The 20809-nt window shown below is 48.4% G+C and overlaps 1 protein-coding gene across 10 annotated transcripts in view; it reads left to right on the top strand.

The window, feature by feature from the left end:
- Positions 1-20809, top strand: part of DEPDC5 (DEP domain containing 5, GATOR1 subcomplex subunit) — a 73112-nt gene that overhangs the window by 18401 nt on the left and 33902 nt on the right. For 6 of the 10 annotated variants that reach the window (XM_043901249.1, XM_043901246.1, XM_043901247.1 and 3 more), the window contains 16 exons: positions 670-773; positions 1060-1134; positions 2423-2557; positions 3286-3347; positions 3486-3559; positions 4299-4368; positions 4565-4601; positions 5325-5445; positions 7948-8168; positions 9355-9558; positions 10283-10418; positions 11635-11732; positions 13840-13905; positions 16994-17177; positions 17344-17504; positions 20178-20295. In XM_043901249.1, coding sequence (XP_043757184.1) covers positions 670-773; positions 1060-1134; positions 2423-2557; positions 3286-3347; positions 3486-3559; positions 4299-4368; positions 4565-4601; positions 5325-5445; positions 7948-8168; positions 9355-9558; positions 10283-10418; positions 11635-11732; positions 13840-13905; positions 16994-17177; positions 17344-17504; positions 20178-20295 — 1866 coding nt within the window. Of the gene's footprint in view, positions 1-669; positions 774-1059; positions 1135-2422; positions 2558-3285; positions 3348-3485; positions 3560-4298; positions 4369-4564; positions 4602-5324; positions 5446-7947; positions 8169-9354; positions 9559-10282; positions 10419-11634; positions 11733-13839; positions 13906-16993; positions 17178-17343; positions 17505-20177; positions 20296-20809 lie in introns of those variants that run through there. The other 4 variants (XM_043901251.1, XM_043901248.1, XM_043901245.1 and 1 more) reach the window with 2 other exon arrangements.

Below are 20809 nucleotides of genomic sequence, written 5' to 3'. Positions count from 1 at the left end.
ATCATTCCATGTTTGCTTCACCTGTGTTTTGTGTGTGTGTGTGTGTGTGTGTGTGTGTGTGTGTGTGTGTTAAATTTTACTTTAGAGCAAATGACAGATACGAAAGCATTTTGTTCCTAAAAAATAAGGGGACTTTCCGATGATGATGTGTCCCTGTAGGTTTAGGAATTGCAACAAATGCCCCACTCCAATGAGGAGTATTGACCATAGTCTGGGGAGGGGAGTACAAAACACGTGTTAGGGGAGGGAATACGTGGGAAGTCTCTACATCCTCCTCTCAAGTCTGCTGTTTTTTAGAGCATTTTAATTGTCGCTGGCTGTGCTGAGTCTTTGTTGCTGTATTCAGTCTTTCTCTAGTTGTATCCCGTGGGGGCGACTCTTTTTCGTGGCAGCAGGCTTCGTTGCCCAGCAGCATAGGGAGTTTTCTCGGACCGGGGATCAAACCCTTGTCCCCTGCATTGGCAGGTGGATTCTTAACCACCGAACCATTAGAGGGGTCCAGTCTGCTCATGTCTGTTAAACACGTGTGACTTCATCATGTATGGTTGTGTGGTAAATGACCCCAGCTCCAGGAGTCCCTCCTCCCCTTTCCGTGAAACCCTGTAAGGGACCCGACGTCCCGCGTGTCATCGCTGCTTAGTCCCCACCTCGCCATGGTGCTCCTTTCAGGGTGGTGGTGCAGAACGAGAGGAGGGAAGAGTGGACCTCACTCCTCGTGACCATCAAAAAGCTCTTCATCCAGTACCCGGTGCTGGTGCGGCTGGAACAGGCAGGTACTGCACTTAACGTGCCGGGCGGCGTGGTGGGAGAGGGGTGTCGGGTGGAGGCTGGGGGATGCAGAGGTTCCTGCTTGCCTCCCTTCCAGCGCGGAGTGTGGCTTCTGCTTCTGGCCAGGTGTCTGTTTCGGGTTGGGGGTCCCGCTGGTCATTGCGCGTGCAGTAAGTTCAGTCATGTCCCTTCTGCAGGGTGGGGGCCCTGTGGAGCCAGGCACCTTCCGCTTGTTCCTTGCGAGTCCACCTTTCATGAGATGATGTTCCTTCTCTGTGTCTTTTGCTTCAGAGGGCTTTCCTCAAGGAGACAATTCTACCTCAGCACAAGGAAATTACCTAGAGGCCATCAACCTGTCCTTCAACGGTGAGTAAGGGTGCCAGCCACAGTCTGTGGGCATTTCGCTGACCACGTGACCGTGAACCTCTCTTTATTGATGTGCAGAGACCCAGGCTGAGCTGATGATGCCCCCAGCTACCTAACCCCCAGGTTAACTGAAAGCAGTAACTTTACAAACTATATATTCATGTATTTGGCTCCTTCGGCTCGTAGTTGCAGCATGCAGGATCTTCATTGCATCACGCAGGATCTTTTGTGGCGGTGCTTAGTTGCTCCATGGCCTCTGGGATATTAGTTCCCCCACCAGGGATCGAACCCATGTCCCCTGCATTGAAAGGCCAGTTCTTAACCACTGGACTGCCAGGGAAGTCCTGATTAGATGGATTTAATGGCCACCATGTAGGTCCTGGGGCTTCTGTTGGCAGTTGACTTGCTTGTCTCACACTGACCCAAGGGTGAAGAGCTGTAGGCAATTCTCCTTGGGTCGTTTATTTTCCTAAAAACTGTGTTCTTACTATTTTCTACTCCATCCCTTAACTGCTTCTAGGTAATTTTTTTTATATCTGCTTTTTTTAAAAAAATCACAGAAGGAACCCATGTTCCTAGAATTCAAATACTAGAAAAGTACTTCAAGTAAAATAAAAATATCCCCTCTGCCTCCACTGTCAGATCCTTCCCAAAGAGGAACTGTTGTTAATAGCATGATGTATAGCGGAAGAGCTCAGCCATACATATACATTCTCCCCCAAACTCCCCGCCCATCCAGGCTGCCATGTAGCATTTAGCAGAGAATACTGTCTTAATTAATATTTGGTTCTTCTAAGTTGCAATACAGATCCATTTATGGATGGTTTAAATTAACCACATGAAATTTGGGCATGGTGTCTCAGACAGTAAAGAATCTGCCTGCAATGCAGGGGACATGGGTTCTATCCCTGGGTCAGAAAGAGCCCCTGGAGGAGAAAATGGCAACCCACTCCAGTATTCTTATCTGGGAAACCCCATGGACAGAGGAACCTGGCGGGCTATGGTCCACGGGGTCATAAAGCGTTGGACACGACTGAGCGACTAACACTTTCACTTCTCACACAAGGCTGCACAGACGAGGTATACACCCTTGAAGAGGGGGATTAACAAAGGTGACAGGACATTGAAGGGGAAGGACAGTCGTGAGTTCAGGCCAGGAGGTGGCAGTCGTTCTGATAGGGACATGGACATGGACGAAGCGGGTCCGAGAGCACAGGAACGCTTGCCATTGGCTGGTTTCTGAGACGCTGTAGCATCTTCATGGGAGGACTTTTTGCTCTGTTTCAAGTGTTTGACAAGCACTATATCAACCGCAACTTTGACCGAACCGGGCAGATGTCGGTGGTGATCACACCCGGGGTGGGCGTGTTCGAAGTGGACCGGCTGCTCATGATCCTGACCAAGCAGCGGATGATAGATAACGGTAATGCTCCCGGGGCGCTGCCCTGCGTCCTGTGTTTATAGCCTGGCTTAGCCTTAGGGCTCTGAGTATCGGGACCGGGGACCTGAGTAACCTCAGGTGACAAAAAGAGTTCCATGGTCAGTCAGCTTGGGAACGCAGTCAGGCACAGTTCCTCATCGCCAGGTGACGGTGTCAGAGGGTCTGTTTGCCTCTAAAGGACAGAACTGGCACTCTGAGTCTCCCAAACACACTTGACGCTGGAGAACGCCTTTGGGGGTTGTTTCCAGGATCCAGTGCCCATCGGCCCGTCCTGGGGAGCGCCACAGCATCGCCTGGTACTCCCTCCGTGATGTCCCCAGCCTGCGCCCCTTCCCCAGCTGGATTTGTGTTCCAACAGCAAGGCACAGTTGGGAACATGAGTCCCGATGGCCAGTAAAGAGACTCTGAACTGATGGAATTGTTTTGCTTTTTACTGAGCTGGCAGGGTTCCCTTTCCTCTCTGGCCTTGAAACTGTGCTCATGGCTACATGGTGGTCTGCTTGACAGATCACGACCCGCAAGGCCGTCAGAGGCGGATTGTCAGGTGCTGATTAGTGGCAGGTGCAGTGGGACTTGGTGAAGGTTAGAAAGATGGAATGCACCTATTTCCTTCTTACCTGCCTTGGGCAGTGCTGATAAGTCAGCTGTGTCTTGAACCTTGACCCCACTTAAATCACACGCACCTCCCAACTCTCCCTTTTGTTCCTTAGGAATCGGTGTGGACCTGGTGTGCATGGGGGAGCAGCCGCTGCACGCGGTCCCGTTGTTCAAGGTGATTGATTTCGCCCTGCTTGCTAAAAGCCAGGCTCCAGTGCAGGGTGGTCTGAAATAGTTAGAATTGGAGAAGCTGGGCGGCTCCGGGTCCCACCTGCTTCCCAGCTTACCTGGTCCATGCTCTGTTCCCTTTCAGCTGCACAATCGGAGTGCCCCTCATGACTCCCGTCTGGGCGATGACTACAACATCCCTCACTGGATAAACCACAGGTGAGCGAGAGCAGATTCACCGTAGGTGATCAGGGATTCTGTTAGCTCCCTTGCCATTTTTTCTTCAAGCCTGTTGAGCTCTTAATATAAAATCTTTTGTCAAGAAAGTGTGGAAACTTAAGTTGTAACATTTGCTTCAAACCTGTCTACATGCAAAGCCATGGCCATGACATAATTACAGTCTGTGGTGAAAAGCATAAGACCAAGTTTGAAGGACTTCTTTCCACATCAGTTCCCGACTCCCACAGCCCACAGGTGACTGATGCTGGGCCTGGGCCCCTCTATTTGTAGGAAGCTCCCTAGATCTCCTCTTCACTGAGACCTGGCTTCAGTGTTCCTACTGATTTCAGCTCAAGGAGGGGGTTCTAAACCACACATGAGACAATTTATGGGGAAAAGGAATAGAACAATAATTTAAAACGTAATCAATGTTTCCTAGTAATTACAAAGGAAAGTTAGAATTGGAAAGATCAGTGAGGCCTGAGTGAGCATTCCTAGGAGGGCTGATCAATGGCTGGGATTCCAGCTGTGTCTGGAGGTTTAGAATGAAAGGGGTTTGAGGACTTCTCTGGTGGTTTGGTGGTTCAGACCCTGCACTTCCACTGCACGGAGCGTGGGTTTGATCCTTGATAGGGGAAGTAAGATCCCGCATGCCGTGTGGCACCGTCAAAAATTTTTTTTTAATTAAAAATAAAATGAAAGGGGTTTAGATGAGTGACCCTGTCTGTTTCTTTCACAGTTTCTACACATCCAAAAGCCAGCTCTTTTGTAATAGTTTCACTCCACGAATTAAACTGGCAGGAAAGAAGGTAGGTTTCACTGACCAGCAGAGCCTTTGGGGACTGTCACTGATAATGTTATTTTGGCCCTAAGTTACTCCCTGTTTCCCAGTGGTCATGAATAGCAATTGAGAAATTCGTTTTAAGATTTTATAGTCTTCTGCATTAAATAAATAAACACCACGGCAAATTCCAGGAGTGATTAACTATCTGTTTAACTTTACAGCCCACCTCTGAGAAAGCAAAAAACGGCCGTGATACATGTGAGTATTTTTTTTCCTTCTTTCATCACTTTTAGGAAGAGTCAGCTGACCCATGGCAACAGGTTTTTGTGAGGTTGCGTAAAAAGTTCATGGCCAAGTTTGGGACCTGAATTCCCCTTGTGTGACCTTTGGAAGGTCCCTTGATGACTGCATATGTTTTTGTCCTATTACCCACTGCAAAGTGGGTGATAACAAAACTTTGTTTTTTTTTTTTTTTCAAAATCTTGTGTTTGTTTTCCATAGGTTGGTTATAGGAATCGGGTGAAAAGTTTTAAAGGACTAAATATATACATTAAGGTGCTACTTTTTATGATTGCTTTTTTATTCTTTTAATTGGAGTATAATTGCTTCACAATGCCTTGTTAGTTCCTGCTGTGCAACAGTGTGAATCACCTACGTGCATACGTATATCCCTTCCCTCTTGAGCCTCCCTCCCACCCAACCCCCACATCCTGCTAAAATGCTGTTTTTCAACAGTGGTATCACAGAAGGAAATGGTGCCATCATCTGGCCTTTACTTGGTGCTTGTAAATAGTAATTTCTCTATCGTTTTGATGCAAAAATCATTTAATCTTTGCAACCTGATCATGGGTTATTATCTCATTTTTTTCCATGGGAAGATGCTGATGATGACCTATACCTTGCAGATTTTGATGAAGACCATCCGAAGGCCTCTTGTTGAAGTGTGTTTTGATGACAGTTGATATTATTCATGTGTTTCAGCTCTCGGGACCCCCAAAGAATCCGAGAACACCCTTCCCATCCAGGTGGATTACGATGCTTACGACGCACAAGTCTTCAGGCTCCCGGGTCCCTCCCGGGCTCAGCGCCTCGCCACCTGCAGGTTCTCTGCCAGATGTGCTTTGGGGTGGATGTAGAAACTAATTAGGAAAACCTGAGGCCCCAGAGGGACCTACATGAGAGCAACCTTGAAAATATCTTAAATTAAAATTAGCCAAATGGAAGCCATAGTATATACATCATTAGGGAATCTGTTTTCCCGTTCTCTGGCCTAGCTGTTTGGTTAGCTATGTTTGTTATGATGAAGTGTTCCCAAATAAGGAGAGCATCCTGCTTTTTCTAACCAAGAGGAACAATTGAATTCTAGAATCTTCATTTCACTGAGCAGCCACTAATAGATAAAGTGAAAGTGTGTTAGTTACTCAGTTGTGTCCAACTCTTTGCAACCCCATGGACTGTAGCCCACCAGGCTCCTCTGTCCGTGGAGTTCTCCAAGCAAGAATCATGGAGTGGGTAGCCATTCCCTTCTCCAGGGGATCTTCCCAACCCAGGGATCAAACCCAGGTCTCTTGCATTGCAGGCAGATTCTTTATCGTCTGAGCCACCAAGTTAGATAGATCAATAGATGGATCCTAGTGTCCAGAGTTTCTTTTAGGTTTATTATTCCCAGAGAGCAAGATACTTTTCTTTTTTTAACTCTTGTGTTTGAAATTTGCTCCCTGGTATTTGGGTCACACAGTAGTTTTCCACTGTGATATGTTTAGATTTACCAACATACTCATTTCTGGGTCTAGTGTAAGAAAGCCATCCCAGATCCAAGATGTGTATTTTGTATTTTCTTCTAATTCTTTTAGTCTTGGTTTTTGTTTGTCTGTCTGTTTTTGACCGCACATTGTGGCATGCGATTCACCAGGGATCAAACAACACACCTCCCTGCAATGGAAACTTGAAGCTCTTACCCCTGGACCACCAGGGAAGTCCCTATAGTCTTAGTTTTTGTGCTTAGTGATTTGTGTAAAATTTTTTTTAGAATGTGGGAAGTAGAGTTCTAGCTTTTTTTTTTTTTCCCCCTCGTTGACCAAGCATCGCCAGTCTATTTTCTGCATTTCTTAGTATGGAAAGTGTACTGTAACTCAGTACCACTGCTAGAAAAACCTCCCGTCTCTTCACATCATGACAGGCGGGCTCATCGTGGCCACGTGCTTCTGTCCATTCCCCTCATCCCATCCTGATGTCTGGTCCCGAGAGTGCTTAGAGCTCAGAGTAAGTGCTGTTAGCAGCAGCTCCCTGCACATGGATGCTGCCCAAGGGCTTGGTGGTGCTTTCCTTCTGAGCATCTAAGAACACTTTCCGGGTCCAAGATGCTTGGTTTTCTTTCTTCTGACCGAAGATGGCAAGACCTGATGTCCCAGAGACTCAGACTGTGTTCCCTGAGGGCATAGACCGTGCCCTAATTGGTGCTCTGTCCCTCCACTGGGTGGAGCGTATGCTGGTGCTCAAATATTTATTGTTGAAATAATGAAATGTGCAGTCTGCCCTTGGGATCTATCTTCAGGTTCCATTTAAGCTCACTTTAAAACTCTTCCAGGTGGAGAGAGAATAGCTTTGATACTACAGGGGCAGCCCTGTGGGCAGTTGCTGACTCTTTAATTCTGAAATTTTGCTTCCATTGGACTTCTCTCCTTCTGATCCTTCTTCCTGCCACTTCCAGAGGCTCCCCGCTCAGGGAGTTTCATGTTTTAATAAGGACATACAGGTGTTTTTTCTTCATTTTTATTAAAGAAACATTCAGAGACTAGCGAAATGAACAGTTATCAGCATGTTGTCAATCTTGTTTTATCACTTCTCCCACATTTGAAATTTCACTGGAGTATTCTAAAACAGATCTCAGATACCCTTTTTTTTTTTTAACATGTAAATATTTCGGTGTGTGTCTCTAACAAATAAGAATTAAAAAAACAAAAAACAAAACCCAACATGATCATAGTACCTGTGTTCCTGGTAACAAAATTCACACTAATTGCTAATATCCTCTGATAGCCAGTCCCTCTCCAGACTTCCTAATTGTCTCAAAAATGCAGTTTTTACGGTTAGTTTGCTTGAGTTGGGATCTGAAGAAGATGCACATGTGGCATTTCATCTTGTGTCCTTTCTGTGACTGTAGAGTGTCTTGCTTTTTCTTCCTCTGACTCTTTGTTTCCTTGATTATGTTTAACTTGCCCTGTCGTCTCTGAGTCTCCTATAAACTGGCAATTGTCTCTGGAGGCCCAGTGAGATTTAGATTCAATTTCTGATGCCAGGAGACATCTCAGGTGGTGCTGTGTGCTTCCTCCTGGATGACCTCAAGTCAAAACTCCATTCTCCGTGATGCGAGCTTGATGGTGGGATGAGGTGGGGTCAGACTGAGGGATCGCTTCTATAAGGCTGTGATCCCAGGACTCCGGCCACGGGAGGACTGTCCTTCATCTCCCCTGTTTCTTCCCGGAGCTGCTCTGGGCAGAGTACCTCCTGCATCACCTCCCACCCAGAGATCCCACGGGGGTTATCATTACTGGTCTTCCATGAGCCTGGGCTGGAGACAGTGACTTGGTCTCTCGCCTGCCAGGTCTGTGCGAGAGCGGGAGAGTCACAGCCGGAAGAGCGCCAGCTCCTGTGACGTTTCGTCCAGCCCTTCGCTGCCCGGCCGGACGCTGCCCACAGAGGAGGTGAGGAGCCAGGCTTCCGACGACAGCTCGCTGGGCAGGAGCGCCAACATCCTGGTGATCCCTCACCCCCACCTGCACCAGTACGAAGTCAGCAGCTCCCTGGGCTACACCAGCACTCGAGGTCAGAGGGCAGGGCTGGGCAGCCGTTTTGCTGTTTTGTTTCTTTATTTATTTGGCTGCATCAGGTGTTAGTGGCAGTACTCAGGCACTTCAGTCTTCGTTGTTCGGATCTTTTTTAGTTGTGTCACGTGTGGTCTAGGTCTCTGACCTGGGACTGGCTCCAGGCCCCCTGCATTGGGAGCACAGAGTCTTAGCCGCTGGACCACCAGGGAAGTCCCTGGACCCACTTTCTAACCTGGGTGTTTGCTTAGTGGGCATGGGACACTCACCATGGCATCTGGTTGTAGGTTTCAGCTCTCTGTTCCACTCACGTTAGGGACCTGTCTGCCATTGGGTGGGACAGGTTGGGTCTAAATAGCATGCCATCTCAATGCCTGGTCAAGGCTGGATGCACTCATTTCCTCATTTTTTCTCCCATGAACTTATTATTGTTGTTTTAAACACAGTCACATTGATTGCTTATTCATGTTCCAGGCCTCTGCATCAGTGGGAAGGGGTTTCTGTCTACCCAGTCACCTAGAGCCTGGGGTTCCTTCTATCCCGGGATGCTATGGTCATCAACACAGGTCTCCAGAGTTTCCACAGCAGGGGAGAGGAGAATGGAGATCGTGAATGGAGAGTCAGTGGTCCAGGCCCTCAGCTGGAGCAGGTTGCGTCCGCCTGTGCTCTGCTGACTGGAGCTCTGTTATGCGGCCCCAGTGCAGAGGGGCTGGAAACTGCCCTCTCCTTGTGAGCCTCAGAGGAAAATCAAACGGGTCTAGTGAACTAAACACACTGGCTGTCTGCCAGGGTCCGCCCTTCTGGTCACCAAATACCTACATGTATTGTTCCTCCTGTATACAGAACACACCCACCCCAGAGGAGACAGCTCCATGGAGTCATTGCATCCAGCTCAGAGTCTGGGGTATCCAGGCAATGTGTGGTCCTCCCCGTCGGCTTTGGGTGTGGCTTCACTAGGCTAGTAATTTAGGGACCAGAACCTCCTTCTCTTAAGTGTTTAAAAAGTAAACAAACCCAGTATTTCATTTCTTTATAATTTGGTCACTTCACTCATCTCCCTCGTTCCCGAACACGTACACCCTCCAAGGTCCTTGTCAGCCTCGGAGGACCTCCTGCCTAGTCCTGCTTTCCCTGTGACCCTGTGCTTTCTCTCTCTGCTCCCCCCTTGTCCCCGTGGTAACTGGCAGACGTCCTGGAGAACATGATGGAGCCACCACAGCGGGATTCCAGCGCACCGGGCCGGTTCCACGTGGGCAGCGCAGAGTCCATGCTGCACGTCCGCCCCGGGGGGTACACGCCCCAGCGGGCACTGATTAACCCCTTTGCACCCTCGCGGATGCCCATGAAGCTCACGTCCAACAGGAGGCGCTGGATGCACACTTTCCCTGTGGGTACGTTTTTCCCGGGAAAGAGCCCGAGCCCGGAAATCCTAGTCCTGGCCCCCAGCACTCGTCCCTGCTCGGCCTCAGTCAGAGATGCCATCCTTCTCTGCACCTGGAGGCTGGGACAGTCACGTGTGTTCTTCTGACTTGCATTAAGCCTCCTGGGAGGAGCCCCTGCCTTCTGTGCTGTTGTCTTTCTCTGCTGCATCTCACTTGATGTGTGTGAAACAAAGGCTCCCACAATTTTCTTTCTTTTATTATTTTTGGCTGTGTTGGGTCTTCATCGCTATGTGCAGGCTTTCTCTAGTTGTGGTGAGTGGGGGCTACTCTCTAGTTGCAGTGTGTGGGCTTCTCATTTTGGTGAATTAGTCTTGGGGTCAGTAGTTGTGGCATGCAGGTTTAGTTGCTCCAAGGCATGTGGGATCTTCCCAGACCAGGGATTGAACCTGTGTCCCCTGCACTGGCAGGCGCATTCTTATCCACTACACCACCAGGGACGTCCCCTGCAATATTCTCAGGCTGAGGCCTCACAGGAGGACAAGCCTTGCTCAGAGAAGGCGATGTCCTATCTGGGAGCCAGAGGGTTGAGGACATGATGTTCCTGTGTGCTGTAGCTGCCTTTCAGCCTCTCCAGTGCCCATGTCCTAGCAGCAGGAAGAGAGACAGTGTGAGGTAGAGTGCGCGGCTCTGGCTTTTGGGGGGACGATGAGTCAGTGGGTCTCTGTCTGGATAGGACCGTCCGGAGAGGCCATTCAGATCCATCACCAGACCCGACAGAACATGGCAGAGCTGCAGGGCAGCGGACAGAGGGACCTGACCCACTCCTCCGCGGAGCTGCTGGAGCTGGCATACCACGAGGCCGCCGGCAGGTGAGGCTGGGCCTGGGGCTCTGGGAGGTGCTGTGAGAATGCCGGGGTGATGGCGGAACGGGCTGCCCATGACACGTCATGTCCGGGAGACTCGGGGACATGGTGGGGGTGCAGCATCACCCTTTGTCAGTCCCCTTCACTGGGCCCGCTGGACACAGACAGCCTGAGGTGCTTTTGCCAGAGATGTTCCCCAGGCTCTGCTTTAGCTTCTGCTTTTATTCAAAACACACTTTGTCAACCACAGACATGAGTTACTTCTGATCCTCAGTCAAGGCTGAAAATGAATTCCAGGGCAGGTGGTTCCTGCTGTGTGTTCTGGGCAGTCAGTCTGTGACTTTTGTCATTTTGGTCATTGAGGAATCCCACTGTTGGGTTAATGCTGAAAGCAGTGGATCCCAAATGAATTAGAATCCTTTGCCTTCACTGCAAATATTTATCATTTTAATTGTTTTTCATATTTTATTGCATTGTTTAGGATCTCAAAATAACCAGTGTGTAAGAATTTGTCTAATAGCAATGGTTGACAAATTGCAAATCATAAGATGGGTACTACTGACTTTCAAGTGATATTTTTGATCAAGTTAGGGACTATTATATATTTCTATATTATTAAAGTTTTGCTTGATAAAAAGTAAATAAGTAAAAACAATGGAGACCAAGGCCTGTGTTTATAGAAACAAGTCTTTTTGAACCGGGGTTCTAAATGTGTTACAAGGCATCCAGAGAGAGTCGGCCTAGGAAGAAAGTCATTTAAACCTTGACGTGCTCTAGCCCTGGCTATGCTGGATCTGCTGTGATGCGTTAGTCTTGCAAGGGGCAACCTTTGACCCCTTTCCAGTCGTCCCAGCATCCCATGGGCTGGATGTGGGACACAGGCAGGGCATGACCCTCCTTACCAGGTTAACATGGTACCTCTGTTGGAGCGCCTCACGTCCTGCTGTGGGTATCAGCAGGGGCAGACTTAGGAAGGAGAGGGCAGGCATCTGGCATGGCGATGGGGGTGCAGCCGGGGTGCCAGGGTGGGAACCTCGAGCTGGCATGCGCTCCAGATCCTGAAGCCTGGCAGCTGTGATGTGGATCTTGGTGTTTGCCAGCCCGTGTGGCCAAGCATTCAGGCCTGTTTTTGATGAAAGCCCCCCGGAAACAGGGTGAGCAGGCTAAGAGAGGTGATGATCCACAGTAAGCCAGGCGGCTGGGCTCTGTTTGTTCTCTGCAGGCACAGCACTTCCCGCCAGCCTGGCGACAGCACGTCCTTCTTGAGCTTCGCTGGGACGGAGGAGCTCTCGGTCAGCCTGCTCAGCGGCAGTGGTGCAGGTAACCCGCCCAAGAGACGCTCTGAGCAGGCCCACCCCCGGGAGTGACATGGGATAGAAAAGCAGGGCCGTGTCTATTTCAGGATCATTTCAGCCACAATTTTGGGTGACCTATTTAGAAGCCGTGCTGTATAATGCATGGAATTATAAATGGGCCGCACGTTAACGTTTTTAGCTGAGAACATGTTGGTCGGGAACACATTTATCATTGGTCTGTCAGTGAGTCGTGATTGAGGGCTGCTTATGAGATCACTACTGAGGGCCGCACCAGGCCTAGAAGCTTTCAATTATATGTGGAAGGGGACCCCCCCCCCCATAAAAATGACCAGAGACCCAGAGGGAGCAGTGTGGTTTGAGATTGGAGAAGAGAAGGGTGACCTTGTTGCTTACAGCAGGGGTCTCCAAACTCTGGGATCTAATGCCTGATGATATGAGGTGGAGCTGATGAAATGGAAATAAAGTGCGCAATAAATGTAATGTGCTTGAATCGTCTCAAAACCGGTCCCTGGTGCCAAAAAGTTTGAGGACCACTGGCTTACACAAGTGGATAGGCACCTCAGACGCGAAGGGGTGGTATTTGGTCAGGAGGAGAGTTAGAAGGTAAGGGATTCTAAGTGCAGGGAGGGTTGGAGCTTTTACTGATACAGGCTTTATGCTTTTTGGAAGCACTTATTATCTGATCATTCCTGTAGGGAGTAAGTCATTAAATATATTCTACACATGTAGCAACTTAACACCCAGAGGTGTGGAGATATTATTCTGATCTCTCAAGCCAGCAGCCAGCTGTTCCTGCTGTTTCTGTGCTCAGTCGTGTCTGACGCTTTGCAACCCCATGGGCTCTAGCCTGCCAGGCTCCTCTGTCCATGGGATCCTCCAGGCAAGAATACTGGAGTGGGTTGCCATGCCCTCCTCCAGGGGATCTTCCTGACCCAGGGATCAAACTCTCCTCTCTTATGTCTCCTGCATTGGCTGCTGTTTCTGATTTCTGCACTATTCAGAGAACCTTTACAGGGGTAGGGGAACGTGAGTTTAGATGGGTGGAGGGCAGATTTTGGAAAGCCTCAAAGGATAGATACTACACCAAATGAATATGAAAAACATTAAAACTGAAAGAAAAAATGAAGTTACTATTTCATGTCTTCGTTTCCTATAAGTTAACTTGCCTTTCTGAAAGTTGACTTGAGGAAAACAATGGGATTGAAATTTTATAAAATTAGTTAATAAAGTTTGCCTACATTCATGGGTGGATTCAGCTAGTGATGTTTCTGGTGGCCTATAGCTAAGGCTTGAAAATTGGATTGGCAGTCAGAGGATTCCTGAAGTCTCGTAATTATTTCTTTCCAATTTCTAGTCCATCTTTCCATCATTCATTTTGAATGAGAAGACATGTTGAATAAAGGTTTGGGGCTAAGATATTTTTGATCCCTGTGCTTGGGGGCTGAAAATGGTAGTTGGCTTCCAGGCTCTTGGAAAGTGCCTTCAGAATGTGATAAAGGCAAGGGACCTTCCTGGCAGTCCAGCGGTTAAGAATCTGCCTTGCAATGCAGTGGATGTGGGTTCAATCTGCAAAGCAACTCATCCTGTGCCCCACAACGAGACAGCCCATGTGCTGCAACAAAAACATCCCACATGACGCAACTAAGCCCCTATGCAGCCAAATAAATATTAAAAGAAAAGAACCTCAAAAAAAGAGAATATGATAAAGGCAACGTTTCTGTTACTTTGCTAAAAGGAGCCACTTTATAGGAATCCAGAGTTTGACCTTCCCAGCTGTTTGGGGTCAAGTCATACAAAGGAGGGCTGCTCTGGGGCTTACGGGACCACACTTGGAGCAAGTTTCCTGGTGACCTGAAGCAGGGGAACCATGGGTTCAGGTGGTAACTGCTTCAGGATTTTCCCCAGGTGGTCATGGAGTGTGATTCTGGGCCTGGGGGAGGCATCTCTCATAGACCCGTTGATTCCTCTGCTCTGGAGAAAAGAGAGAAGTCCTTATTTAATGACTGGTGTAGAAGGTTCTCTCTGTCTCTTTTTTTTTAAAAACTATAACTGGTCAGAACTTTTTTGCAAAATGAGCCTCAGTGAAACAGATTCTTTTTATCTTTCCATAGGTGTGAATCCTCGGACCCAGAATAAGGATTCTCCGGAGGACAGTGTGTCTACCTCTCCAGACCCAAGTAAGAGGGGGCGACTGACGGAGGGAGGTGGGGGTGTGAGGTGGATGGTCAGGGCACTGTGGGGGAGCAAGAGGGAGCTGCCCTGTGGGGGGAGAACAGCCTGGACGTTCATGTCTCAGGTGCGGGAAGGCAGTGTGGTGAAGGAGAGTCTGTAGCCTGTCTGATGGAAAGGGAGCGGCGGGGAGGCCACACGGGAAGGGTGGCCATATTCCCAGCACTGGCCTTGGCTCTGAGATGCCTAACAATGGCTCTGGGGAGAAGTCGGAAGGAATAAGACCTGAAGCTATTTATATCCCTGCAGTTGGAAGTGTGTGTCTGGGTTGTATTTACATTGATCATCCTTGTCTGTTGAAATAGCTGAACATCTAAATATCAGCAATAGCAAAAGACCAGAAAAAGAAACTCTACTGCTTGATCAACATTGCTTTACCTCACTGTGACCGATGGATGTATGTACATCACCAAATCTTTTACTGTCCCCACTTTTAAGTAATTTAGCAATCATTTCACTAGTTCTCCAGGTCTGGCATGCTAGTCATTTTTCATGTCAATATCAAATGTATTACTATATTGTGATTTGGATAATCAGGTCTATTGATGGTCATTTGGGTGATTTCTACTTTTTTTTTTTTTTTTAGCATATAATGCATGGTGTCATGGGTGTATTTTTTTCTCTTGGTTCAGATCCTTGGAATATATTCCAAAGAATAGTTGGCAGATTGATTGTTTTCTAGAAAGCTGCCAGCCTTGAATAGATGAGCCTGTTTCTCCTCTGCAAGCCCGGCACTGGATTTTGTCATCTGTGTTTGTCACTGTGTGGTTCTGAGCTGGAACCACCTCAGAGGCTTTGGCAGGGCCTGGAGGTACTGGAGGTGGAAAAGAGGCCACCCAGACTCTTTACCCAGGGAAGCAGCAGCAGCATCCAGCTAAGAACTGGGAGCTTTTCTCTCCACGAGGTCTGAAGTCTCCATGTGTGCCCATGGACCCTGTTTCTAAAAGGTTTTTATAATCCCAAGGGTCAGGGAGCTGGCAAGGGCCAGAATGGTGTAAGAAGGCGCTGAGATAGAGGGCCTTGTATTTCCGGCCTCCCCTTGGGGGCTCCATGCGGTACCCACCTTCTGCTGCTGATTCTAACAAGGAAGCTCACACAAACTCACCCTTGTTTGCCATATGGGAAATTGGGGTGCTAACTAGGATGTTGTGGGCTGGGTTTTTTTTTGTTGTTGTTTTTTATTGAAGTGTAGTTGATTTACAATGTTGTGCAACTCTGCTGTACATCAAAATGACTCAGTTATACACAAACATACATTATTTTCTTTATATTCTTCTTCATTATGGCTTATTACAGGATATTTAATATAGTTCCCTGTGCTATACCTTGCTGTTGATCCATTCTACATGTAGTAGTTTGCATCTGCTAACGCCAGACTCCCAGTCCATTCCTCTCCCTCCCCTGTTTCCCTTTAGCTGTGTTTTGAGTTCTTGGGGTATTAAGGAGTTCACGAGGCCTGTATGGAGTCAGACTCATAGACTGAGAGAGTGGAGAGGTGGTTGCCAGGGTCCCAGGGGAAGGTGGGCAGGGTGCCGGGGGTTGCTAGTTGGTGGACGTAAAACTTCAGTCCTTGTGAGATTGAGTAAGGTCTCTAGAGACCTGGTGCATGGCACTGTCCCAAGTTTAAGAATACTGAATTGTACACTTAAAAATTTGTTAAGGTGGTAGATCTCAAGTGTTCTTACCACAATAAAATAAAATTCAGACCAACCAAGCAGAAGTCACACCGGGACCTGGAGTGGAGACCATGGAGTTAGGCTTGTTGCAGGTTAGGTCATCTTCCCCAAAGCCTTGTGGCTGCACACGGGGCATGTTTCCCGCTGGGACCCAGCTCGAAAGTCTTCCTGGCCCCCAGGCTCAGGGACACTGTTTACCTAGGGGCATGTTGGTCACTTTATGAAGGAAAGATCCCTGAGCAGAGAGGCTTCTGGTCCTGTGACCTCGGGGGGATTCAGCTCGGCCAGGTGTTTAAAGGGGTTGATGACGCCACCACAGCTGTTGAGAGGAGGGCTGTCAGGAGGACAGTGGGCGGAAGACCGAGGAGCCACGGGAGATGAGGCATCTGAGGGTCTCGCTGGGGACTCAGAGGCTGAAGCGTGGAGTATAGCTGCTTCTCGTTGCTCCCTTGTATGAAGATTTGAAAAATAATGTTCACTTACTTGAATGAAGAAGCTAACTGCCCCCCTGTGTTAACTCAGTGATTCTCAGCAAGGGATATTCTGCTCATTGGGGTGCATGTGGCCATGTCTGCAGATACCATTGGTTTTCACAACCAGGCGATGCCACTAGCATGTATTGAGTAGGGACTGGGAGGCTGCCTACATCCTGCAGTGCCCAGGACCGCCCCCCATGACAGAGAATTATCCTTACCAGAGTAGGTCTCATGCCCCGAAGTGGGGAAGCCCTGCTTCACCAAAGCGCAGGCGATCTCTGACCGACCCAGAGGGTTGGACCTGCTCTGCCACGGAAGCTCTCATTTCTAGATTATTAAACTCCAGCTCTAAAGTTCCAGCCTCGTAACTTTCCCAGATGTCCTCCCTTGACTCCTCTTCCTGCCCTGATGGATCCGTGACTTACTTTTCAATCCTGAATTCTGCTCCCCTGTGCTATTCGCGCCAGAATCAGCTGCTCTCCTCTCTTCTCCCTACCTGGCCCCTCTGCCCCCTCGGGGAGCCTCAGGGAGGCTCCCGGCCTGAGCCTCTCTTCCGCTCTCAGGACGTTGATTTGCTTCGATGTGTAACTCTGCCTGGCCTGCCCCTGCCGTAACCTCACTGGACTCACGGCTGCAGCTCACGATCAGCAGAAAATGAAAAGTGTCGGCTGCGACTCCCATTTGCATGGTGGGATCGGATAAGCACTGCGTTGTCTAACAGCCTCTGTTTCTCTCTCTTTCTCCCTCCCCCGCCCCTTTCTCTCTCCCTCCCTTTCCTGGCAATTTGATCACCTGTCACACCACCCTTCTCCCCCCCATTCCCCACCCACATCCCACACCTGCCTGGTGACCTCACTGCCTTCCTTCCTGTTCACACGAGGCAGTTCTGACGCTGTCTGCTCCCCCTGTAGTGCCAGGCTTCTGTTGCACAGTTGGTGTGGACTGGAAGTCACTCACGACTCCCGCGTGCCTCCCCCTCACCACGGACTACTTCCCCGACCGCCAGGGCCTACAGAACGACTACACGGAGGGCTGCTACGATCTCCTCCCAGAGGCTGACATTGACAGGTCGGTGACAGAGAGAAGGTGCCTGGCTTTTGCTTCTCCCAAGACTGGTTTGCAAATCCTCAGTTTCACGCACCACCATGGAAAGGCTCACGGGGATGGAGCTGAGGACTGGGGACTCTGTCACTGTGCCCCTGGCATATCCTGTGAACGCCGTCTGTCTTTTTAGGAGGGACGAGGAGGGTGTGCAGATGACGGCCCAGCAGGTGTTTGAAGAGTTCATCTGCCAGCGGCTCATGCAGGGTTACCAGATCATTGTTCAGCCCCGTGCACAGAAGCCCAGCCCTGCCGGCCCACCGCCACTCAGCAGCAGCCCGCTCTACAGCCGGGGTGAGGTGCCACTGCGGACCCTGAGTTTTCTTCTGTACTCAATTTGTACGAACAAGTTCTTAAGATAGTAGGGAATACATACACTTAAAATCATTGTTTTTCAACACACATTTTTTTTTTGATCTAGTACCTTCATATTAGGTACATAGATTCATACATTTATGTATACTAATATATAACATTAATAGTTTATGCAATGGCATATTTACACATATTCTCTGCTGTATTGCTTATGCATTTTTTTTTCCCTTTAAAATTTTTACTTTATACAAGAATTAATGTCTCCTCTGGGTTCGGACTTATCTTAAAACTCTTTAATCAACTCTCCTTTTAAGGAAGAGGGTATGGCTAAGTTCAGGGATGTTCCAGCCTGGCTTGAGCAGTACCTTGGGTCCCAGGCTGCTGAGCAAGGGCCGAACCGTCAAACTACAGGGTGAATATTCCCATCCCAGAGGCCTGGGTTTATTCCTTGCACAGTGCCTGACACTGTAGGTCCTCTAATGTTACCCGAACCTGAAGTTTATGCTTGTTCTCCTCTCCTTCCCTATTCTGTCACTGCAGCTCACCGAAGCTCAGTGACTTGAAGCCAAGATGGGTCATTTGTGAGTGGCAGAGGCTAGTGAGTATAGAGACTCAGTGGTGCTGGCTGAGTTTGAGCTGGGCTCTGGAGGTCTCCCTTGAAACAAGTCCAGCAGCGGGAATTACATTTTGGGGCCTGGAACCGGAGAGCAGCGGTCACTTCCTGGAGCCATCACTGAGCATCTCTTCGTCCCCTGCTTCCTCCTTATAGCTAATGAGCACCCCACCCTGCTCCCTAGACAGCCACAACCAGACCTCAGGTCAGCTTTGGTTCCATTAAAGCTCCTCCAGTCAGAGGATCAAAGAAGCATGGACCTGTCAGCAGGGGCTTAGTGGTCCTTGCATCCATGCCCCTTTGTTCACCATGAAGTTTTGGGCTCCTCTGGGTTTTCTCTAAAAGCCTCTTGTGGTATGTATCATGTGATACCTTCTTCTCATATTATAGACTCTACTAATAATAACCTTTCTGAGTACTAGGATAACTTCAGCTTCATCTTATTATCTTCCATTATGGAAGCCACTGTGCCTGGTATAGGACAGCGTGGGTGTATGAATTTATGATAGTGTTCATTCATTCATTCATTCATTCATTATGTCATGCATTATTTCACACATTCATTATTTCACTCACTAATTTTATTCATTAATTCCTTATTTCACTAATTCATTTGTTCATCAGTTCACTCATTCATTCGTTTACCCATTTTATTATGTCACTCATTCAATCACTCATTATTTCATTCATTCATTCAGCCCCTCATTCATTAGTATTTTTGAAGCTCCTGCTCTATAGGACAAAATAACATTAGTCAAATTATGAAATATAATTCCATGTTATGATAAGGACCATGAAGGAAAAATCAAAATGCTCGTCCGAGATTATTTAATATGGGACTGGTTTGGTCTGGAGAGTCAGGAGCAGCTTCTTTGAGGAGGTAATGTTTGAGCTGCAACCTGAAACAAATGCAGGAGTTTTTAGTGTGAGGGGAGAGGAGTGGAGGGCAGAGCATACTAGGCAGCAGGATTAGTGTGTGTGCAAAGGCCCTGTGGCTGGAGACCTTGTAAGATTTTCTTGGCACCTAAAAGATGAGTGTGGGGAGGACCATGAATAAGCCAGCAACATGGCCAGAGACATCAGGAGACCCGGGCTGCACAGACCATGTGAAGGATTTTGTTCTTATCCTAAACATGGTGATATGAATTCCCCTTTCATGTTAGTGGTCCCATCCAGGCTGCCTTTTCTCTAAACAGGCACTTTATCCAGTGCTACTGAAAATACAAAGATGAACAAGATTTGGGCCCTGGCCTCCTGGAACATTTACTTTGTCATAGAGTGAGACAGACACATACAAGGAGCTATATCCAAGGTAGAATTCACCATTGATGGGGTCTGATAGCTTTCTGAAGAAGGTGGCACTTGATGGTGACCTTAAACAATCTTTAGGAATTTGAAGGTGGCCCAGGAAGAGAAGGAAGAAGAAGCAACAGGAGCAGATGTTTGGAGAAGGAAATTTGATCAATTAAATAAGTGGTTCCTTTTTTTTTTGGCTGCACTGCATGTGAGATCTTAGTTCTCTGACCAGGAATCGAACGCATGTTCCCTGCAGTGGAAGCACAGAGTCTTAACCACTGAACTGCCAGGGCAGTCCCCAATAAGCGGTCCTTTAAGTATGAAACATGGTGTAGCAGAGTGGGAGTCATGGGCTGGGTGGGCCGCCCTAGGGGTGAGGGTCTCAGATGCCAGGTGGCAGCTTGTGCCTGAGAGGGGTGGAGTTCCATTTTAGTCAGTTAACATCCACCTCAGAACTTCCCTTCACAGAGGACGACCCATCAGGTTCAGCCTCGAGTGTATCATCCAGATGCTGTCAGTACCCCTGATTCCAACCCCCTGCTGGCTGGTTCAGTAACAGAAAAATCTTCCACCTTCAGGACTTTTTTTTTTTAACCAAGAGTATTTCTTTTCCACGAAATCGCCAAACTGAAAGTGTTGCCTCTTTTGTCTCTCCTTTTTTGAATCTATGTGGAAGAGAAGCAATTGCCTTTTAAAGGAAGGACCCTCAACCAGATGGAGCAAATTCTCTTTTTCCTTATTAGGCCTTGTGTCCCGAAACCGCCCAGAGGAGGAAGACCAGTACTGGCTGAGCATGGGCAGAACCTTCCACAAAGTCACACTGAAAGACAAGATGATCACAGTGACCCGGTACCTTCCCAAGTGAGTCCTGGGTGTTTTAACGTTTTCAGCGTCTGTCCTAGATCATGTCCACCTACCAAGTGATGTTTATAACACATACTGTCCACATACTGAATTACATGTATATTCAAACCGGGGAGATTGAGTGAGTAGTTGTTGTTTTGGAGTTACTATTTTGTTTCCCAGGGTTTTCTTCTGTTTTTGTTTTTAATTTTTACTTATTTATTTTTGGCCCCACCGGGTCTTCATTGCTTTGCAAGGGCTGGTTGAAGCCAGCAGGGGCTGGGCTCGTGTCTTGGCTAGTTGCTGTGTGCAGGCTTCTCATTGCAGTGACTTCTTTTGCTGCACAGCACAGGCTCTAGGTGCTTGGGCTCCAGGACTTGGGGCGCATGGCTGAGCTTCTCCGCTGCATGTAGAATCTTCCTGGACCAGGGATCTAACCAGTGTGTCCTGCACTGGCAGGCAGATTCCTATCCAGTGCACCACCAGGAAAGTCTGCTTTCCAGGGTTGTGTTTTATGGTTGTAGCTCACCTA

The sequence above is a fragment of the Cervus elaphus genome, chromosome 5 (genome assembly GCF_910594005.1).
Source record: "Cervus elaphus chromosome 5, mCerEla1.1, whole genome shotgun sequence".
Taxonomy (NCBI): Eukaryota; Metazoa; Chordata; class Mammalia; order Artiodactyla; family Cervidae; genus Cervus; species Cervus elaphus.
This window is presented reverse-complemented; position numbering and strand designations above follow the sequence as displayed.